Source organism: Bos javanicus, chromosome 14 (assembly GCF_032452875.1).
Source record: "Bos javanicus breed banteng chromosome 14, ARS-OSU_banteng_1.0, whole genome shotgun sequence".
In the NCBI taxonomy this organism is placed as follows: Eukaryota; Metazoa; Chordata; class Mammalia; order Artiodactyla; family Bovidae; genus Bos; species Bos javanicus.
Genome location: NC_083881.1, coordinates 2,860,260 through 2,879,422, shown reverse-complemented (window position 1 = coordinate 2,879,422; position 19,163 = coordinate 2,860,260). Strand labels below are relative to the sequence as shown.

General features: G+C 49.3%; 1 protein-coding gene and 1 long non-coding RNA gene across 20 annotated transcripts in view; one reads left to right on the top strand and one right to left on the bottom strand.

Moving 5' to 3' along the window:
* The window catches only part of PTK2 (protein tyrosine kinase 2), a 192,754-nt gene that overhangs the window by 17,655 nt on the left and 155,936 nt on the right, over nucleotides 1–19,163 (bottom strand). For 15 of the 19 annotated variants that reach the window (XM_061438469.1, XM_061438470.1, XM_061438471.1 and 12 more), the window contains 4 exons: nucleotides 6,117–6,228; nucleotides 3,350–3,436; nucleotides 1,761–1,898; nucleotides 907–1,038 (listed from right to left, as the gene is read on the bottom strand). In XM_061438469.1, coding sequence (XP_061294453.1) covers nucleotides 907–1,038; nucleotides 1,761–1,898; nucleotides 3,350–3,436; nucleotides 6,117–6,228 — 469 coding nt within the window. The remainder of the gene's footprint in view (nucleotides 1–906; nucleotides 1,039–1,760; nucleotides 1,899–3,349; nucleotides 3,437–6,116; nucleotides 6,229–19,163) is intronic. The other 4 variants (XM_061438476.1, XM_061438480.1, XM_061438482.1 and 1 more) reach the window with 3 other exon arrangements.
* LOC133260293 (uncharacterized) lies at nucleotides 6,225–9,095 on the top strand. The gene is made up of 2 exons (XR_009740724.1): nucleotides 6,225–6,404; nucleotides 8,618–9,095. It is a non-coding gene; the product is annotated as an uncharacterized LOC133260293 (long non-coding RNA).

The window sequence follows — 19,163 nt, the reverse complement described above, 5'->3', positions numbered from 1 at the left end:
TCCTCAGCCCCCAGGAGCAACCACAGACCAGACACCGGTACTGCAATACATTCAGCTTAATCTGGAGAGTTTGTGACAGTCACTTTTAAAATACAAATCAATGAGGGCAAATAGGCTATCTGTCTTATAAACAACTGGCTGTTGATTTAAGTGTTTCTGTGCCTGAAGGACTCCCAGAGTCCTGAACACGGCTGTATCCCCCTCATCGATGGTGTCCTGTCCCTCAGCACAGAGGGTGATGAGAGGCCCCAGGGGATGTTTACGGCCCAGGGGACCAGCCCTGGACCCCCGGATGTGGGGCTGTGTGAAGGCTCCCCGAGTCCTGCTCCATCCAGCCATCCTTCTCTTCCGCTACTTCAGGAAGGAGGGCTGACAGGGGAGGGCTTGGGAGACTGAGGCCCCCGTGACACACAGAGACCGCTGTCACCACTCCTCTGTCCCCAGGGACTTCTGAGGCGCTGCTGGCAAGAGCTGTCCTAGGAAGATGCTTCCTGCCAGGAACCCCAGAGGTGTGTGGGCGGAGGGCTGTGCCCCTCAGACCGTGAACTCGAGGACCCAGGAAGGCAAGCCTGGGGCCTGCCCGTCTAGCCACCGGCCTGCAGTGGCGAGAGGCAGTGTCTTGTGTGCAAGCGGCCGCTTTAGCGGGAGTCGTTTCTGTGTGAGCATGGCAGCCATGCAAAACCACAGAAACGGTTCTATGTCTGAGACCGCAATGCCACTGCTGATGTCCTAGAAATTTACCTGGAAAAAGTCAGTTGGGAAAAGCAAACAAGCAAACAACCCACTACTACAAGTCTGAGGGCACCAACGCTCCTGCTCTGGACAAGATGGACCCTCCTGCCATCTGGCGGGACAGCGGGTGCCCCGGGGCTCGAGGAGTGGAAGCATCGCGCGTGCGTCAGTTACCAGAAACCTCTCCTCCTTCTCCAGCCAGCGCTGGTCCTCCTCCATCTCCTGCTGCTGCCGGATCAGCCGCTCCTCCATCAGGTGTGTGGGCAGCGCCTGCCCGAGGCCACGCAGGTCCAGCGCCGCCGAGTCCTGGGGGTGGGGAAGGGGCAGTGAGGAGGGTCACTCTCAGGCGTCCACGTACGGTGCTCTTACTTTTTCTCTGTATGTCTTCCCAAAAAAAATTAAGCAGAGCAGCAAGGGTGGGGGAAATAGGCTCTCATGCTCTGCTTGTGGGAGCCGCTTTTCCTTGGGCTTCAGGTTAACGTGGCTGACACAACTTTAACAGGTATACAACTGTTCTCTTGCAGGGATATATTTTAAAGAAGTAATCCAAGATGTGTGCACAGAACGCTTCATTAAATAGAGCAAAAAAAGTGGAAACGATCTGGAAGTAAAACAGTGGGAGGAGGGTTAAACGTGACACACGCATGTTATGAGTGTAAGGCATGTTTACTCCAAGGGAAAGAACATGAACAGCAGACAGCTACAGACGTTCTTGGATTTAAAGAAGTGTTTTTTAACACTACAGGAGTGGTTCTTGGTTTCACCAGGAAAACTTAGTAAAAATTAACATGGGTGGCTGAGCTGGAGGCTCTGTCTGTCCACTGGCCTCATGTAGGGCTCTGTTTTTTCAAATGAATGGACTAATGATGGTAGCATCTCTTTATTTTTTAGTTAAAAAGATTCACAGACCCAGAGAACATCTGATCTTAGAATCATCTAAACCGAGAAATCTTAGGATTCAGAATGAAAGGTGCCTTGGGTACAGCCTCATCAATTAACAAGGCAAAGCCCAAGGACGTCCAATTTACCTCCACGCTGGGCTGCCACATGGATATCTCCTGTGGTCTGTGATTCCACGAATCTGTTTGGTCCAAGAGAGATGCCTGACCTGGGTAGATGCTGCCAGCCACGGCTGTGACTCCATGTGGGCCAGGGTAGCCAGAGACCTGCGGATGAGCGAAGCGGCTAGGTCACGCTCTGACACAGTGTGGCTTCTGCATGGTCCGGCTTCCAGGTGACAGGAAGTAACCAAGACTGCAGAGGACAGTGTGGCAGCGGAGAAACGGCTCCCCAAAGGCCTGATGTCCAAGGCCTGATCCCTGGGACCTGTCAACACCTTACTCGGCAAAGGGATCGCACAGACGTGATTGTAAGTCAGGACTCCTGGGACGGGGAGGTTGCTCTGGACTACCCCAGTGGACCCAAGGAGATCATAAGGTCCCTAAAATGCAAGTGGGAAGCAGAAGGGAAAAGAAAAGGGGGTGTGACTACTGAAGAATGGTCAGGGAGATACTGGGGTTTGGATGATGGAAGAAGGGGGGTCATGAGTCAGAAGTGCAGGTACCTCTAAAAGCCAGTAAAGCAAGGAAATGGACTCTCAACTATGGCCTCAAGAAAGGTCATCTGTTAGCTTAGACAGCCAGTGCAAATGTACACTAGGAAAGCACACATTCTCTACTTTGCACACTTCTTACAATGCTGAGCGCAGACCATCCTCGGATGCAGAAGCAACAGGAGGCCAGAAACACGGCTAAGCTGTCGCTCTATAGGCCCCTTCCTGCCCAGCTCACCGTGACGCCCCCAGCGAAGAAGAAACAAGACCCCCGCAGGCCTGTCCTCTCATGAACCAGGGCAGGTGGTGGGAGAGACACGGCTGCACAGGCTGACAGTGATGGCGCAGGCAGAAAAAGAGTGTTTAGTTGGATGTGGAGAAAAACGGCAAGGCAGAAGGAAGTAGGAGGCGTTTCTCTGTACGGTTCTCGCTCAGTCAAAAGAAGGAGAGAGAAAGGAATCTCTCTCCTTTTGCTTCCCTAACTCATCAGGCTGCTTCTGGATGGCAGGACTGTCAGCAACTTTTTAATGAGATAAAGTGCAGTCAAGTCTACATTTCCAAACATCAATACACCCTTCAGTGAAGATCTCTAGGTGCTGATTTATATCAAAATTCCATACTGATGACACTCAGTAAACTTTTAAATAACTTATATAGACAGCTCTCACAGTTTATTTGAATATTTTAATCAAAAAATATTTTACTAAACATGAAATGCTATTATCAGTTACTATGTTTCAGTCAGAAGGGATATATTACTGCCAGAGAACTTTTAGGAATTTTCACAACAAAGAGATTTCAAACCATCTAAGGCAGTTTTTCTATATAACTCCTAACCACGTGAAAGGATCAAATGGCAAAGGATCAAGGCAAAAAGGCCTGCGGGAAATGCCTTATCACTGTTCTTATCAAGGTGAGGAAACCTGGCGCTTGGCAGAGAATTGTTCATCTGTTTGATGACAAAGATATACATGTCAACCTATCAACATCAGCGTGTATAGCGTACTCCCCACTCTGAATGTGAAGAACGAAAGAGCGCGGCTGGCACCTGGCGTGGACGCATACCTGGTAGTGATTGGTCTGCACCGTGTGCTGCGGGCTGGGGTAGAATCCTTCACTGGACCTCGGACTGGGGTAACCAGGTCTGCTGGGCTGTGGACAGATCAACAGAGCATCATATGAATAGTGTTCTGATTGTTTTGGTGAATCTGCCTTTTGTTAAAAAGAACAGAAAAGAACAATTTTATATAAGAGCTTAGTTGGAAAGAATGATATAGGGTGTGAAGACATTTCATTGGGGGTAACAGTCTTCTCAACAAATAATGCTGGACATCAGGATACCACATGTGAAAATGAAGCTGGATCCTGTCTACACAACATACACAGAAATTCATTCTAATGGATCATATCTCTAAACCTAAGAGCTAAAACGATAAAACTCTTCAAAAAAGAAGGCTCAGGAGTAAATCTTTGTGACCCTAAAGTGAAAGTCGCTAATCACGAGGCTTTGTGACCCCATGGACTAAACAGTCCATGGAATTCTCCAGGCCAGAATACTGGAGTGAGTAGCCTTTCCCTTCTCCAGGGGATCTTCCCAACCCAGGGACTGAACGCAGGTCTCCTGTGTTGCAGGTGGATTCTTTACCAACTGAGCCACAAGGGAAGCCCTTTGTGACCCCGGGTTAGGCAATGGACACCAAAAGCTAGTCAACAAATGAAAAAAAGATAAATTGAACTTGGTCAGAATTAAGAACTTTCGCATTATAAATAACGAGGTTAAAAAAGTGAAAAGACAACTCATGAATGGAAGAAAGCTTGTGGGATCTTAGTTCTCTGACCAGGGATTGAACACGCCAGGTCCTAACCACTGGATTGCCAGGGAATTCCCATAGAGTAGTTTTTTAATCTTTTTGAGCCACACAGTAACTGGACCACTTAGGTTCACTGTGTAGGGGGACCTAGTCATGAACAAACACAAGGGAAGGGGTAAGTCCACACAACAGAATAAATTTTCATCAACAGCAAACAGGCAGTGGGGCAGTCTGCTGACCCGTGTTAAAGGCTAGAACAATTTCTGATTACAGAAAAGAGCCTCAAAATATACACTTTGAAAATGTCCTAAAGAAAGAAATGTGAGGCTATTTAAAATTTTAAGCTGGCTTCACCTTTATTCTGTAATACAAGGAAGCCAAACTGCCTCCACCTCTGCCCAAGAACTTATTTACTAGCCGAGCTTTCAAAACTCAAGTCACGTGAAAATTATTAAAAATCACAGAGATTGAGATACAAAATCACGTTTAGGTGGAAAAGGTTCTTCAATTCTGTGAGTTTTCGGGGACTGCTGTATTGTTTGTGCTCATCACCATCCACACAGAGTTCCTCACACTTCTGGAACCAAAACACGTGCTGAGAACACACAATCTCATCTGGTCGTCACGACACCCCTAAGAGGCAGGGAACACTAGTACCCCCACTTCACAGATGAAGAGAGTGAGGCCGGGAACAAGCAGGGAACCTGCTCGGTCATCTGAGCCACTTGTGAGTAGATCCACTTGATTTCCGGGCCTGAGAAATGAACTCCGAGGCTCTCCAGTGCCGAACCATTCCACAGCTGTGGCTGAGAAAACAGGCAAACCTCTATACATGCAGGAGGCCTGTGGAGGCCGCAGGAGCTGGGGTTTATAGCTTTCTGGTGGGTACCTGTTGTTGCTAAATGAGGAGAGACAGAAATTTTCTGGTCTCGTCACTAACTGCCTCAGAGGGACCCCTCAGAATAAAGCATGTGGCCCTCCTTCCCTGGGCCTCAGTTCTCCCATTGGTGGAGGAAGCCAGACTACAGAACCCTTCACCTCTAAAGTTCTGAAGAACTTGGTCAATAACCTGCATTCACTGTAAATGTGTAATAATATTTCCTGTTACACAGTTTAAAACAATGACCAAGAAAAAAAATAGGTACAATATTTACTAGCACATTGTGTTAAAACAGATTTCTGAACACTTTTCAAAAAGGGAATGAACTGTCAGAGTTCTGTTAATATATTTTTAGCTCATCAAATGTCAAATAGCAGTTCGCCATTAACTGCAAAAAAGCCTTTTATGTATACTGTCCAGAAAATGATCTGAGCTGTATTATTCTCTGCAAACAAGCTGGTGTGTGAAAACACCATTCTGTCCACGGCAAAAGGAGGACAAAAAATCCTGACCTGAGGGGAACGATCGAGGGCCTCCCAGCCCCAGCATGGCTGTGCAGCGCGAAGGCCTGGTCACCGGCTGCAGGCCGGGAGGATGGAGGACAGGGCCGGGATGCTGCTGACCGACCTCAACAAGCGGATGCAACGCGCTGCCTGCTCCACAGACAACCCAGCTGCTGGCCACAGGCGAGAAAAGGGCAGAAAATGTGCTCCAGGTTCTCAGCAGAAGAAAACCAAACCCCAAGGGACAAGGTCAGGTGGAAGCAGACTCCTCTCAAAACAAAGCAAACTGCAAAGCATTTACGGCTTAGGTCCCCAACTTCTGCAAAGAGAAACCCCTGAGCCAGGCATGCTCACTTCAGCCTGACGATGAGGGCGGGGGGCGGGTGGTCAGGGAGCTGGGAGGTCACATCTAATCCAATCATCCGTGGCTTCAAACAGCTGGAGGCTGCAGCACAGATTAGGAAAATGAGTGCACAGGAGGGTGGTACTCAGAGAAGCAAATAAGAAACCAAAGTTGCAGTGCTGACTCTTAGAATAACCTGCTGTTTGGTTTTCTCCACAGATAGCACGCAGCTGCCTACACCAAACCCTCAAGAGTCAGCAGGAGGAATGCCAAGGTGGGGTGGGGGCCTCGCTACCTTGGGTGGCGCTTCGTCGGACCCTCCAGAGTCCCAGGACGCGGTGACCTGCCTTCTGGACTCCATCCTCATGCGCTCTTCTTGCTGGACCTTCTCTTCCTCCAGGATTGTGCTGGGGAGACAACACAGGGTGTGAGGGAGCTGCTGCCAGGAGCTGAACACTCGGGACCCGCCCTGCCGCCAGGAGCCCCAATGAGAAAGGGAGAGAGGATCGGGTTTCCAGCTTCCCAAAAGGACTCCAGAGAAGCCTGGATGCAAAGGGCAGGTCCGCTTACAGCCACAGCCCAGGTAAGGAAGGACAGCTGGCTGGGAAGGGAGAAGCTGAAAAACCAGAGCGGAGCCAGGATGGACGGTCTAGACGTCCAGCTCCCTTCAGCGGGACTGCTTCCCCGAGCAAGCCCCACGGAGGCACCACATCAGCGCTGTAGGAGACACGCCCCAAACAGCCCGGACAACCTTCCTGCCAGCTTTCACTTTAACCAGCACTTCGTCTCGTCAGGAAGAAAGGAAACTCTTCTGAAATTCCTTCTGCCTTTGCACACGCAGCTCAGCACCGGGTCTCGCGGCTGCTCACCCGCCAGGCAGCTCAGGGCTCGGAGCCCAGGCGCCGGCCCCCCACCCCCACCCCACCACCCCGGCCCCGGGCGGCAGGGACCTCGGTCCTCCGGGCGCAGACAGCGGCCCCCACCAGCCACCCTGCAGCTGCATATGGAGGCTGCTTCAGCCCCAGCCTCCCAGGGAGGCGTCCGTGAGAAGGTGAAGTCAGCTGCCCCAGAGCCTCCCCTTCTAATCTGGGAATCGCTCGCCTGTTTGCAGAAGAGGCTCTGGCTGCCCTGCCCGAGGTGAGGGCAGGCTGCTTCTCACACAGCTACAGCAGGAGAAGATGCACAATCCATCTCCCGGCCGCCCTGAGTCAGCAAGCCCTCACTACACATGGGAGGTTTTTTTTTTTTAAAGGGAAGGGAATGTTTTCCTCAATGACCACATCAACACTTAGAGAAAAGCGAAATTTAGTCAGAAGAGCTCATCCCCTCTTCAAAATATGATTTCGGTTTCCTTCCCACTCCATGTAGACGATCGTGGCTGAGAAAACAACACTAAACTTTTAAACGACAGGGAAGGACCGGTGGCACCCTCGAGGCCGCTGTGCCCGAGAGCCAAGACCGTGGGGACCTGGCTAAGATCCCACGATTCACGGGTCAAAATGCGCCGTGTATGCCTGTCTGAGAGGCTGTGGCCCCTGCTGCACTGAGAACTCCCCGTTCCCACGCGCCCAGAATGAGCACAGACCCTGGATCACACTGTTGCAGTGACGACGGGACGGTGGGCACTGAAGCCAGCACGGGCCGAGTGTGCGCGTGGGCCATCGAGGGAGACGGTGCGCCTCAGGCCCACGCCTCACAGGGGACACGGGCAGGCCAACGGGAGCAGGGGTCCACCGGCATGAGAGAGTGCCCCCTCTGATCACGAGCACCCTGCTCTCAATCACTTGACCCTCAAAATAAGTAACAGACTCCAAATCAGAATTTCCAAAATTTCTGTAGTTTTAAACAGCTGAAAAGTCCCAAAAATCAAAACAAAAAAATCAAGCAAAAAACAAAAGCAAACCAAACTGTCCTTATTTCTAACTTCCTCAAATTGTTAAAATAAGGCAAGCTGTGAGAAGGCCAAGTGTGACATATTTTTAAAGGCAATGGGAACTCTACTTCAAACAGCCCCATGAAGGCACTCTACGTCTGTCTTCTGGACTGGGTCACCGTGACCTGAAGGTGACTGCCTCCCCACAAACACCTCCAAATGGGTCGTGGGAGGCCCTTGCCGTCGGGAGACCCCTCGGGCCCCCCCACCCCGACCCTTGCACCCACACTCACGGTGCCCCTCTTCTCTGACCCACTGACTCCCTTCTGAGTCCTCCTTCTCAATCCTTCACCACCCGCTACACTGGACAGGAACGCAGGGTAACCAGGTGGCCTCGTAACCAAGATAACATGTCAAAGTGTTTCTGAGAAGAAGTAATTTGTTGCTTAGAGCAGCTCAGAATATAAATAACTCATAAAGAATCTGGTTTTACAAGGGAAAGACTCTTCCATAGATGGAGTAAGAGTGCCCATGAAGACATTTCTGAGCTTTTCTCTTTACAGTCGCTGCGGAACCCAGAGCAAAAAAACTGGAATGCGCACAGTGTCAAGGAGGTCAAATTTAAACATATTTTCCCAAACTACAAATATTTTTAGTAGCAATACATTCCATTTGAGAGCTTTTAGCTGCCTAATGTGAACTGGCAAGGAGCCCACATGGTTCTTCCTGGGACGGTGGTTTCTAAGTCTCAAACCCGCCGAGAGATAAAGCAATAGAAGATAGTAAGACTTCTCATTTAACAAACATTAGAGCATGTGATAATCATTCTTCGTTTTATCCACGAGCCTTATCTAGGAAGAGAATTGGGAAGAGAGGGAAAAAACTATTTAACGTGAGTTTTGTTTTTACTTTCCTCACTTTAGGAAAAAAAGTCAAACCAGTCGCCGGCTCAGAGTAAAAGGACGTGAACATGTGAAAGCACGCTCTGACTCCGGGCAGCACCCCTGCGAGCCTGGCCTCCCAGGCTCCGCAAGCTGCCGTGGAGCGCTTTCCCAGGATGTGACTTCACGTCTAAGGTATTTTCATGGAGAGCAAGAAAGAGGTCTGACAGCTACTTCGTTCCCACCACGAAGCGGAGATACTAAAGCAAATCTCCAGCGCGAGCTTTCGAGTGGACAGGGTGACCGGTCCTGAGGGGGACCAGCTGCTCCCACCATCCCAGCAGAAGGGACAGAGCTGGGAGCTGGGTAACCACAGGCAGCCAGGGCATCTCAACTTGTGTCCTCGTACATAAAGAACAACGACGCTGCCCATCCCATTCACTGTTAGGATGGAGAGAGAAAGCAGGGGAAGGAAGCCAGTAGGGCATTTCAGTAAATGCTATCTAGTTCTGTATCTTTACATGCCTTGTTTTTTTTTTTTTTTAAATCTATTTCATTTCTACAGTGTTCTTCCTGATAGCGATTACACTGCTATTCTTTCCTTTGAAACCACATTTCTTCTATGCTTAAATAACTTAAAAAAAAAAAAAAGATTGCACTTTGATCACCTAAATATAATGATTTTATGATGACATCACAAAATTTGCTTTGGATAGAAAATCAGTCTGGATTCATAGCTACTTAGGCTAATCTGGAAAATACCCAGAGAAAGAGCACCAAGAAACCGAAGGGGAAAAAAAAAAAAGCCAAGAGGGAAATGGCTTGTTTTAGCAAGTTCATGGGAATACCAGTTTTGAAACATGATCTCTTATAATTACCCAACACTGCCTCACCACAAAGGAATGGAATTGACCTTTCAACAAGCACTCCCCCCACCCCCGCCTGGGGATCTTTGCAGAAAACAAGTCTGGAGGCCTGAGACGAGGCTGGGATTGTGGGATGGTGTCTCTGCAGCCACAGTAACCTCTGCAGCACGGGGTTCTCCTCTCCTTCTCTTATAAACACACACAGCAGACCCAGCATCTCGTTTCACGAACACAAAATCTGCATTTCGCTCTACTTACTATGTGTCTCAAACTTCAGGAAGTTATGCACTTCTGCTTGGCTACTGTGTCACACGTCTCAAAATTTTTAAAAGTTATTTCTACTAGAAATCTTACTTTAAAATGGTAACCTCTCTGGTATTTTGGGCAAGTTGGAGAAGCTCCTACGTGACCCCTCCTCTTGCAGAGACTAGGTCAGAAGAGAGAACCTAGACAACACCTAGGACCTGAGACAGCACTGAGCAGTCAGGTCTGGGGGGAGGGACGCTAGGAGGAAAGAATGGCACCGGGTGAGGCCCATGATGATGGCCGCTGGCCAAAGAACCGGCAGCCATCCTAGTGGTTTGAAGAACCAGAGGACTGAGTTTGGGTCACCACAGCTGGTGGAAAATGAGGGGGGAAATGCCAGGAAGAAGACAGCCAGGGAGGGGGTACTTCAAATTCTGAGTATAAATTCTGCCTGAATCACTTGCTGACCCTTGTACCATGCACATATAGGGCAGGCTCCAGGCGGCCCAGCTGAGACTGAACTCAGCGGAACTGAGACTGGAGCTCATAGAATGGAGAGAGCTTGCAATTGAGACCTGCCTAGTTAGCTGCCTGCTAAGTCAACCAACCAACTGGTCTTCAGAGGAATGACACTGAATCCGGAGTTGCCACAACTTATCAGCCACAAGTCCAGGGCATAATCTAAAACCACGTGATACACAAACACACACTAAAATGTAACCCAGTCCAAGAGGAAAAGAAATCTAAAGGAAGCTGACTCCAATGGTGACTCAGAAATTGGAATTAGCAAGCAAGGACTTCAAAGAGCTGTTATTTTCAAGGACATATAGGAAAATTCGTTCATAGTTAATGAAAAGATAGGAAATGTCAACAGAGAAATAGAAACTATAAAAAAGAGTCAAATGAGAATTTCATAACGAAAACCAGAATATCTGAAATAAAATCTCCATGGGACCGGATGATCAGTAGGATGGAGATGAGAGGAGAGTCAGGGAGACTAAGGATAAATATATCAACAAAATTTATCCGGTCTGAGGGACTTAGAGAAAGACTGGGGGAAAAGAGAGAAAGAACAGAGTCTCTGGACTCTGTTGAAGGACGCTATCAAAAGATTTAACATACACAGAATCAGAGTTTTAAAAGTAGAGAGAAAATGGAACAGAAAAAAACAGCTGAAGAAATGACACATTTACAGACTCAAGAGGTTCAGTGAAGCCCAAATACAGTGAATAAACCACACCCAAGCACATCCTAGTTATAAACTGGTGAAAACCAAAAATAAAGAGCAGATCATGGAAGCAGCCAGAAAAAAAATGACACATGACATAAGTTGAAGAATAATTTGAAAGACCAGTGACTTTTCCTTGGAAGATAGTGAAAGAAAGCTTTAAGGTGGTGAAAGGAAAAAAAAAAAGGAAAAATGCCATCGGTTCAGAGTTCTGTATACAGTGAAATGAACCTCAATTCATTTTCAGATTAAAAAAAAAACCACCACTCCAAATTAACCAACAGGTTCATACCACAAGAAATGCTAAAGAAGTTCTTCGATAGGTAATTCAAGAAAGGTCTTTAGGGAAGAACAAAGAGCACTGTTTGGAGTTAAATATAAGATTTCCCCCTTCAGTTCAGTTCAGTTACTCAGTCGTGTCTGACTCTTTGCGACCCCATGAATTGCAGCACGCCAGGCCTTCCTGTCCATCACCAACTCCCAGAGTTCACTCAAACTCACGTCCATTGAGTCGGTGATGCCATCCAGCCATCTCATCCTCTGTCATCCCCTTCTCCTCCTGCCCACAGTGAATCAACTCTTCGCATGAGGTGGCCAAAGTATTGGAGTTTCAGCTTTAGCATCAGTCCTTCCAGTGAACACCCAGGACTGATCTCCTTTAGGATGGACTGGTTGGATCTCCTTGCAGTCCAAGGGATTCTCAAGAGTCTTCTCCAACACCACAGTTCAAAAGCATCAATACCACAGTTCAAAAGCATCAATTCCTCAGTGCTCAGCTTTCTTCACAGTCCAACTCTCACATCCATACATGACTACTGGAAAAACCATAGCCTTGACTAGATGGACCTTTGTTGGCAATGTCTCTGCTTTTGAATATGCTATCTAGGTTGGTCATAACTTTCCTTCCAAGGAGTAAGCGTCTTTTAATTTCATGGCTGCAGTCACTGTCTGCAGTGATTTTGGAGCCCCAAAAAATAAAGTCTGACACTGTTTCCACTGTTTCCCCATCTATTTCCCATGAAGTGATGGGACCAGATGCCATGATATTCGTTTTCTGAATTCATTTCTTTGAGCCAACTTTTTCAGTCTCCTCTTTCACTTTCATCAAAAGGCTTTTTAGTTCCTCTTCACTCGATTTCCCCCTTACTTTCCTTGAAATGCTATTTAAAACACAAAGTGGAATCTTATGAGATTACTAACAAATATGAATATATATGACATCCAGAGCAGAAAGAATTGAAGCGGTAATTTCAAGTGAAATACAAAGATTAAGTCTAAGTAGACAGCATCACCAACCAACGGACAAGAGTTTGAGCAAGCTCCAGGAGACGGCAAAGGCCAGGGAAACCTGGCGTGCTGCAGTCCACGGGGTCACAGAGTCAGACATGACTGAGCGACTGAGCTGAACTGAGTGACTGAACAACAAGATGGTGAAAAGTTAAAGATGTACAGTGTAATACTTAGAGCAATCACTAAAGTCTGACACAAATGGTATTTCTAAATTGCAAGTTTGGGAGGGGGGGGCGTTAAACAAGAGGAAGAGTTGCAGAAGGTAAGCCCGTGGCTTTGCAGCACCAGCCCCCTTCACCGAGAACGGACTGGGTGCCCCAGGGGCTGCTGCGTCCTCCAGTCTAGGTGAGGTGCCCGGGGACCCGGGACCCACAAGGAGCCAGCGCTGCTCCCACTGGTCCCAGAGCCCCTGCACCCACCTCACCTGCCTGCCCCCTTAACCTGCAGCCACTGGTCCTCCACTGTCCAGACAGGAGGGCATATGTCCATGTCTGCTCCATTCCTTCTCCAGGTTTTCAGGGAGAACCCTGAAGACGGCATTCGGGGAAAGGGAATTAGGAACAGAGAGAAGAGAACTGTGCCAGAAACAGGGGTGAAGGGAGGGGTGACGGCAGCTGCCCCGAGAGTGTGAGGATTTCGCTGTGGGCACCAGGGGCGGCCTTCGGATAGTAACGGGTAAACGTGTGGATTCCAGCTGCGCGGGGAGCTTCATCCGAAGTTCTCTTACAAACAAGACCAGGCGGGGAAGCCAACAGAGTGAGGAGGAGTGCAGGGGCGGGGCAGCCAGCGACCCCCCTAGTGGAGAGGGGCCACCCCAGGGTAGAGACCAGGACACTGGTCCTGGGCTGGGGAGAAGAGGGCTTGGGTCTTGCACCATCCTGTGTTGGTTGCATGATCCAGGCAAGTCACAGGGTATTTTGAGCCCTGAGTGAAAAGGGCAACGGTATCTCATCCTTGAGAATTATTGTGAGATCAGCAAGGTAAATGGTCTGTGAAGCCACGTAAACACAAAGGGTTAACTTTTATGAAATTTAAGTTCAAATCTCACCAGAAATTTGTTTACTTCATGCAAAACCAAGCTGCGGAGCTGAAGGTAAAGCAAAGCCACACCTGTAAAGGTCTGAACATCAGGGTATGGGGTCCCCACAGGGAAGGAACAGGTATGATTAATTTTTCATGGAAAACAGTTTAAATTGTACATTAAGTTCCTATTAAGTTTATATTTACTATTTATTTTTTATTACTGGGAAGGCTAAGGCCCCAGACACTTTACACTGTAAATACAGGAATAATTGAAAAACAGGCTACTCTTCTAGATAAGATCGAGACCAGCAAGATGGCAACGAGAAGGAAGACGCTGGTATGATGACTAAGGGGGAATTCAGACACCACCTTTGAGAGGAATTTTGGGAGCAGATACAAAACCACCTGAAAAATACACTGAAGAAGCACAAGTAATCTCATGTTATTAGTCAAACCTAGAGTTTTTAATCTAGAGTTCACATTTTAGGATAAATGAAGAATCAGAAAGGATTTAAAAAAAAATTACGCCTGTAGAAGACGTCCATAAGACATCTACAAAACGTCAAAAAGATGTGCCTTGCATTTTGGTATCTGGACAACAATAGCTACCACTTTTAAATGTGAATAATTATGTTTTTTAAAACAGCAACTGATCATTTTCTGTGCCCAAGACTTTCAGGTCCCCTGTGGATGTTCAGATGAAGCTTTGTTTTTACTATTACTTACCAAGTATGTGTGCCCACCACAAGTATGAAAACTAAATGCATTTTAGATGACTTTATTTAGATCTGGAGTATAGTAGGACTCCTGATTCCACTCTTCCAGGGAGTCTAAGTCACTCGCCCAAGGTCATGCATGTGTGCTGTCGCTTCAGATGTGTCCAACTCTTTGTGACCCCATGGACTGTAGCCCCCCAGGCTCCTCTGTCTATGGGGATTCTCTAGGCAAGAATACTGGAGTGGGTTGCCATGCCCTCCTCCAGGTCAAACAGATTTCTCGAAGGCCAGTTTTGTATAATAAAGTTAAGAAGCAAACACGACAATATCAAGTTATAACAACAAACACACAACAGCCAGCACTGCCCCAGACCCAAGCTGAAGACAAGGCTATGTGTTGCGGACACGGGATGAGGACCCAGCAGGCAAGCGCAGGCCCCGGCTGACGCACACCGGGCGGCTGCCTCCAGCTGCCACAGGGCCCCCGGAGACTCACCCTCACGGAAACTGACAGCACTGCTCCCACGGACTCGGGGACCACAGAGGGCCACAGCAGCCAAGCGCAGCACACGCAAGACGCAACAGCACAACAGTGATGGCCCATGGGAACTATGCCACCCTTCAAAGTCCTTGGGGGGGGCCCCTGTGCCTAAGCCAGAGACGCTGCCTTTGTTCTGCGGGACTTTCTCTGACACTCAAGCAAATTTAAGAAAACCAGCTGCAGGCATTCCGTGTAACAGTGTTTTTCTTTCTTCTTTTTCCTTTTAAACTAAACAGTGTTAAGAGTTTGCCCACCAGTCATAATCATAGCCAGGGAGCTTACTGACTTTAGCTGGGTCTCAGATCAAAGTGCAGAGCGTGACAGTTGACAGCCTGTGCCCCAGACTCAGGTGGACTTGCCTTGAATCCCAGGTCATGACCCGCGGTCAGTCAGCCACCTGGCCTGTTTCCATTTCCCCACTTGTAAACTGATGATGACAACATCATCCACACCTCCAAGGACCATGAGGGTTCAGCTGAAGTACTGTGTGAGAGTTGATGGCACTCAGTCCACACTGGTTTTCAACGCTGTGATTTCTACAGGTGACTGCAGAGGATGGAGACCTGCTCCCAGTGAACACAGTGTCGGTTTACCGGGCTTCCTGAAGCGCCCAGGGACTGGGGAGCCTTCCCGGCAGACACTTACTAGGGCAGTGTTCTTTAGGATCGAAAAGATCAGGTAAATTGTTTACATACCACTTATATTTGTTTGTTTAACCTACCCTTCACACGTGAAAGTGACATGCTTAGAAACAAGGATCAATTCCCAAAGGTTCAAAGAAACCACGGCTGGAGCAACAGGAGGTTTCATCACTGCTGGGGATGCTGCACAGGCACATCCACTTAGAAAAACAGGCGCTGTCGGTACATAAAGCTACAGCCTGCACGCACGCGGATGCGTGAACATGCACCCACCAGGCACTTGTGCATATGTGCTCCCCAAAGACACGTCTGCTATGTCCACACAGCAGCAGTCTTGATGCTGTCTGTGTCTCAAAGCTCCAAGATGCAAAGTAGTAGAAGAGAGAAACTACGGTAGTCATAATTGGTGCACATACAGCAACGAGAATGAGGTACAACCAGCTAAATAACACGGTGATCTCAAACTAAGTCTTGTGCAAAAATAAGTCATAAACAAAGAAGTACACACTGAATGACAGCATTTACGTAAAGCTCAAAACAGGCAGAACCAATCGATGGTGAGCGGTTACCCTCGGAGGGGGCGCTAATTGGAAAGAGGTCTCTAGTGGGTTTCTGGGGTGCAGGCAGTGCTGTTTTCTTGTTCTGGTTACTGTGCCCAATTTATGAGAATTCAATAAGTTTACTTCTTGGCATGTCTCTAAGTTCGCATCTTTGCATGTCAACAAAAAATTTTTTAAATAACAAAAATTAAGGTACAAAATTTAAATGGATAACTTTATTTATTGCATTCATTTGTCGAAAAGGGATTAAGAAGCCACGCGTTAAATGCTTTCCTGCGATAAAGCTGACAATCTCTTCCTATAAGGAAGCACAGATGTCTTAAGTCACACAGAGCACTGCTCACTATGCTAACTTTGAACATAACCTCCAAAGGGGAAAATACACCCGAGGTTTATGTGGTCTCCTTGGCACAGCATCCGCCACATGATGAACTGAACCAGCAAGGGACTAAATGATTCCTTCACTCAAAGAATATTCAGTGCACTCTTATAACTTGTCAGGAACACAGTGCGAAGTGCTAGGGCATACACTATGAGAAATGTCCTACTGAGGGATTTCTTACACTTGCCAACAGGCTGCTGAGAGTTGGATCTCATTCTCCTCAGTGAGGCACATTTACGAACAAGGACCCAGGACAGGAGGAAGACCAGCCTTTCGGTCAGAGCTGAGCCATCCCAGTAGGTCCCCTCTGCCAACAAGAGTCTCTGAGAGCCACTGTTCTTAACTTAGGACACAGTGAAAACAAGCAGCAGTCCTTTCCCAGAGGAGAGGAGCCCCCGAGAACCCGAGTCTGTCTGCAGTGTTTCTCTTACGGCAGACAAGGAGAATGGGATTGGGGAACATTTTTAAGTGACCTGGGATAAGCATTACCCAAAATTTATTATTTTCTCTGAATCTTGCATATAATAAAACTTTCAGAAAAGTCACCAAGATTCTATTTTTTTGTGATTCATTGTTACATATAGCTATCCAGGCAAGCTATTATGTTACAAAGTTGTATTTTATTTGGCTTATTTGGTAGCCATATTCCACATGTTCCAAATACAAAGTTAAGTTTCATTTCTGACTAATACAAAACAAACAGGATAAACTAATACTCAAGGACCTGTGCTACCTGTTCACAAGAAAACATCTATAAACTGAGACCTGATGTTTTTATACACGTGCATGTGTGTGCGTATAAAATACTTGCGCTTCGCCCTCAACCCTCACCCGGGACGCTCTGGGGAGCTACCCCACCTTCATGCCATCCTCCGGCCACGTCAGCACTGCTGTGTGCCGAGCATGGGCTCGGCGGCTGTGTGGTCCTCACTGGGTCCCAGAGCCTGGCCTGGGGGTTGGGCGACACCAAGGTGAGTATGACGATCCCTGTCCTCAAGGAGCTTCAGTCTAGTAGGGGATGAGACGTACTAGACTGTGAGCTCCTCGAGGGCAGGAAAAGTGTCTGGTCCTCCTGCCCAGTGACCAGCACTGGCCCAGCCACGTGGTGCCCAGTGTTGGGGCAGCTGGCTGGACCGGGCCACGGCCGCCTGGGGCTGCGCAGGGCGAGCATGGCCAGAAGCAGCCAGAACTCCGGGCAGCCTGCAGGCAGAGCAGGGAGGAGGCCGAGGAGGATGCCAGGGCCCATCTCGGCAGGTGCGGGCAGGTGCCTTCCAGGCGGAGACGTGGGTTAGCATGGCCCCGGTGTGAGAAAGGGCAGGAGGGCACCGGCTGAGACTCGAGGAGCCCCAACTGCTACTCTGGAAGCCTCTACCTGACGGGGTGGCAGGAACCCACTGAAAGCTGTCCTAAGCAGGGAGCTCGGGTAAGACTGACGGGTGAGGCGTGCGGGGCGAGGGGAGTAGGTCTGTAGACACGGAGGTGAGGATTCCCTAGCTGGTCAGCTGGTGTGCGCAGGCAGGCAGGGAATTACTGATGGCTTCCCGATGCTGGTGGAGACAAAGGCCCCACCATGACCCACAGAAGGCATGGGCAAGAGCCAGGCAGGAGAAGCCACAGCAGCTGTGCTCCAGGATACACAGTGCCCTGCAGCGGGGAGCCCAGGCCTGGGGCCGGTGAGAAAAGGTAGAATAGAAGCCAACGGCAGATGCAGCTGGGAGCAAAGCCACAGGGGGTTAAGACAATGAACCCAGAAGGGGCTCAGGGGATGAGGAGAAGTTGGTCGATACCCTGAATGACGGGGAAGGATGCGCCGCGGAGTCCAGCATCAAAGTGGAGAGGTTCAGGGACAGAAACTGTCAAACTCTGAGGAAAGGTCAACAAGGAACCAAACACATGTAGGAGCAAATCATGAAATACAGCATGTTTCAAAGTGGGCCCCAACACTGGCAGTGCATATAGCTGAACCGTATGGAGACTTTCAGCCTGGAGAAAGCTGTCTCAAGAGACCTGAGGGGCCATCACAGAGAGGCCCTGCAGCAGGACGGAGGTGGGCGGGTGGTGGGCGTCGCGGGAGTCACGGTGCGGCCAAGGACATCGGCCCCCGCCTCCGCCGGACTTCAAGATCCGGGGTCAGGACTGTGCATGCTCCCTCTGGCCCCACAGAGCCTAGCCTAGAACGAGGAGACACAGCACAACAGCTGCCGACTGGACAACTGGCTTCCACCTCGCACCCAGGCCCTGCTGCCCCCTCCTGGAATCATTTTCTGTGTTGAGCCGCCTGTACTGAGCCAGGCTGGAGGGTTCAAGCCCTGGTGGTGAGGGCAGGCTACAGGAGCTGCCCGGGATTCTGCACCCTGACATTCAGTGAGTTTTATGAAAAAAGACTGAAATACAGCAAATAAAGAAACTTACCTAAGATCAGGGAGTACCCCAAATAGGAGGCAGGTGATTTGGCACATTAACCCATGGTACTGGCTGGCTGGCTTATGTGTTATATTAAAGTGTCCTGCTGACTCAAGTATTAAGCCTCAATCTAGACTTAATTCAACAACTGCTTCCTGAGCACGGATGAGGTACTGGTCCTAAGCTCTGCCTCGGGGCTACAGGAATGCGTAAGCTGCACGAAGGCTGCCCAGTGGACGGTCAGCTCTGCACAGCCCCTCCGGACACTCAGCACACTGAGGAGCGCCGTGTGCTCCCCCCGGGGACGGGGCTGCTGTAGGCTTGGGTCTAGCGGCGCCTGGCACAGAGCAGGGGCCGCAGGAGGCAGCCCCGGAGCGGGCAAGGTGGGCGTCTGAGCTACGGTAGATAACACAAGCTCTGAGAGGACACCACACGGGTGGGCCTGTCTCTTTTGGGGGTGGGTGGGATTAGGGAGGCGACACCTGAGCTGGGCTGTGAAGACTGAAGAGGGGCACCCCGGGGGCAATGGGGGTGCAGGGGGTGGAAAGAAAGGCAGAGAACAATGCGGGAGGTCCAGGCGGTCAGGGGCGGGGTGCGGCTAGAGCGGAAAGCGGAGTGTGTGCAGAGAGATGAAGAGCTGAGCGGGGACCAGGTCAGGAAGGACCCAGGAGCGGTGCCGAGCAGTCAGGCCA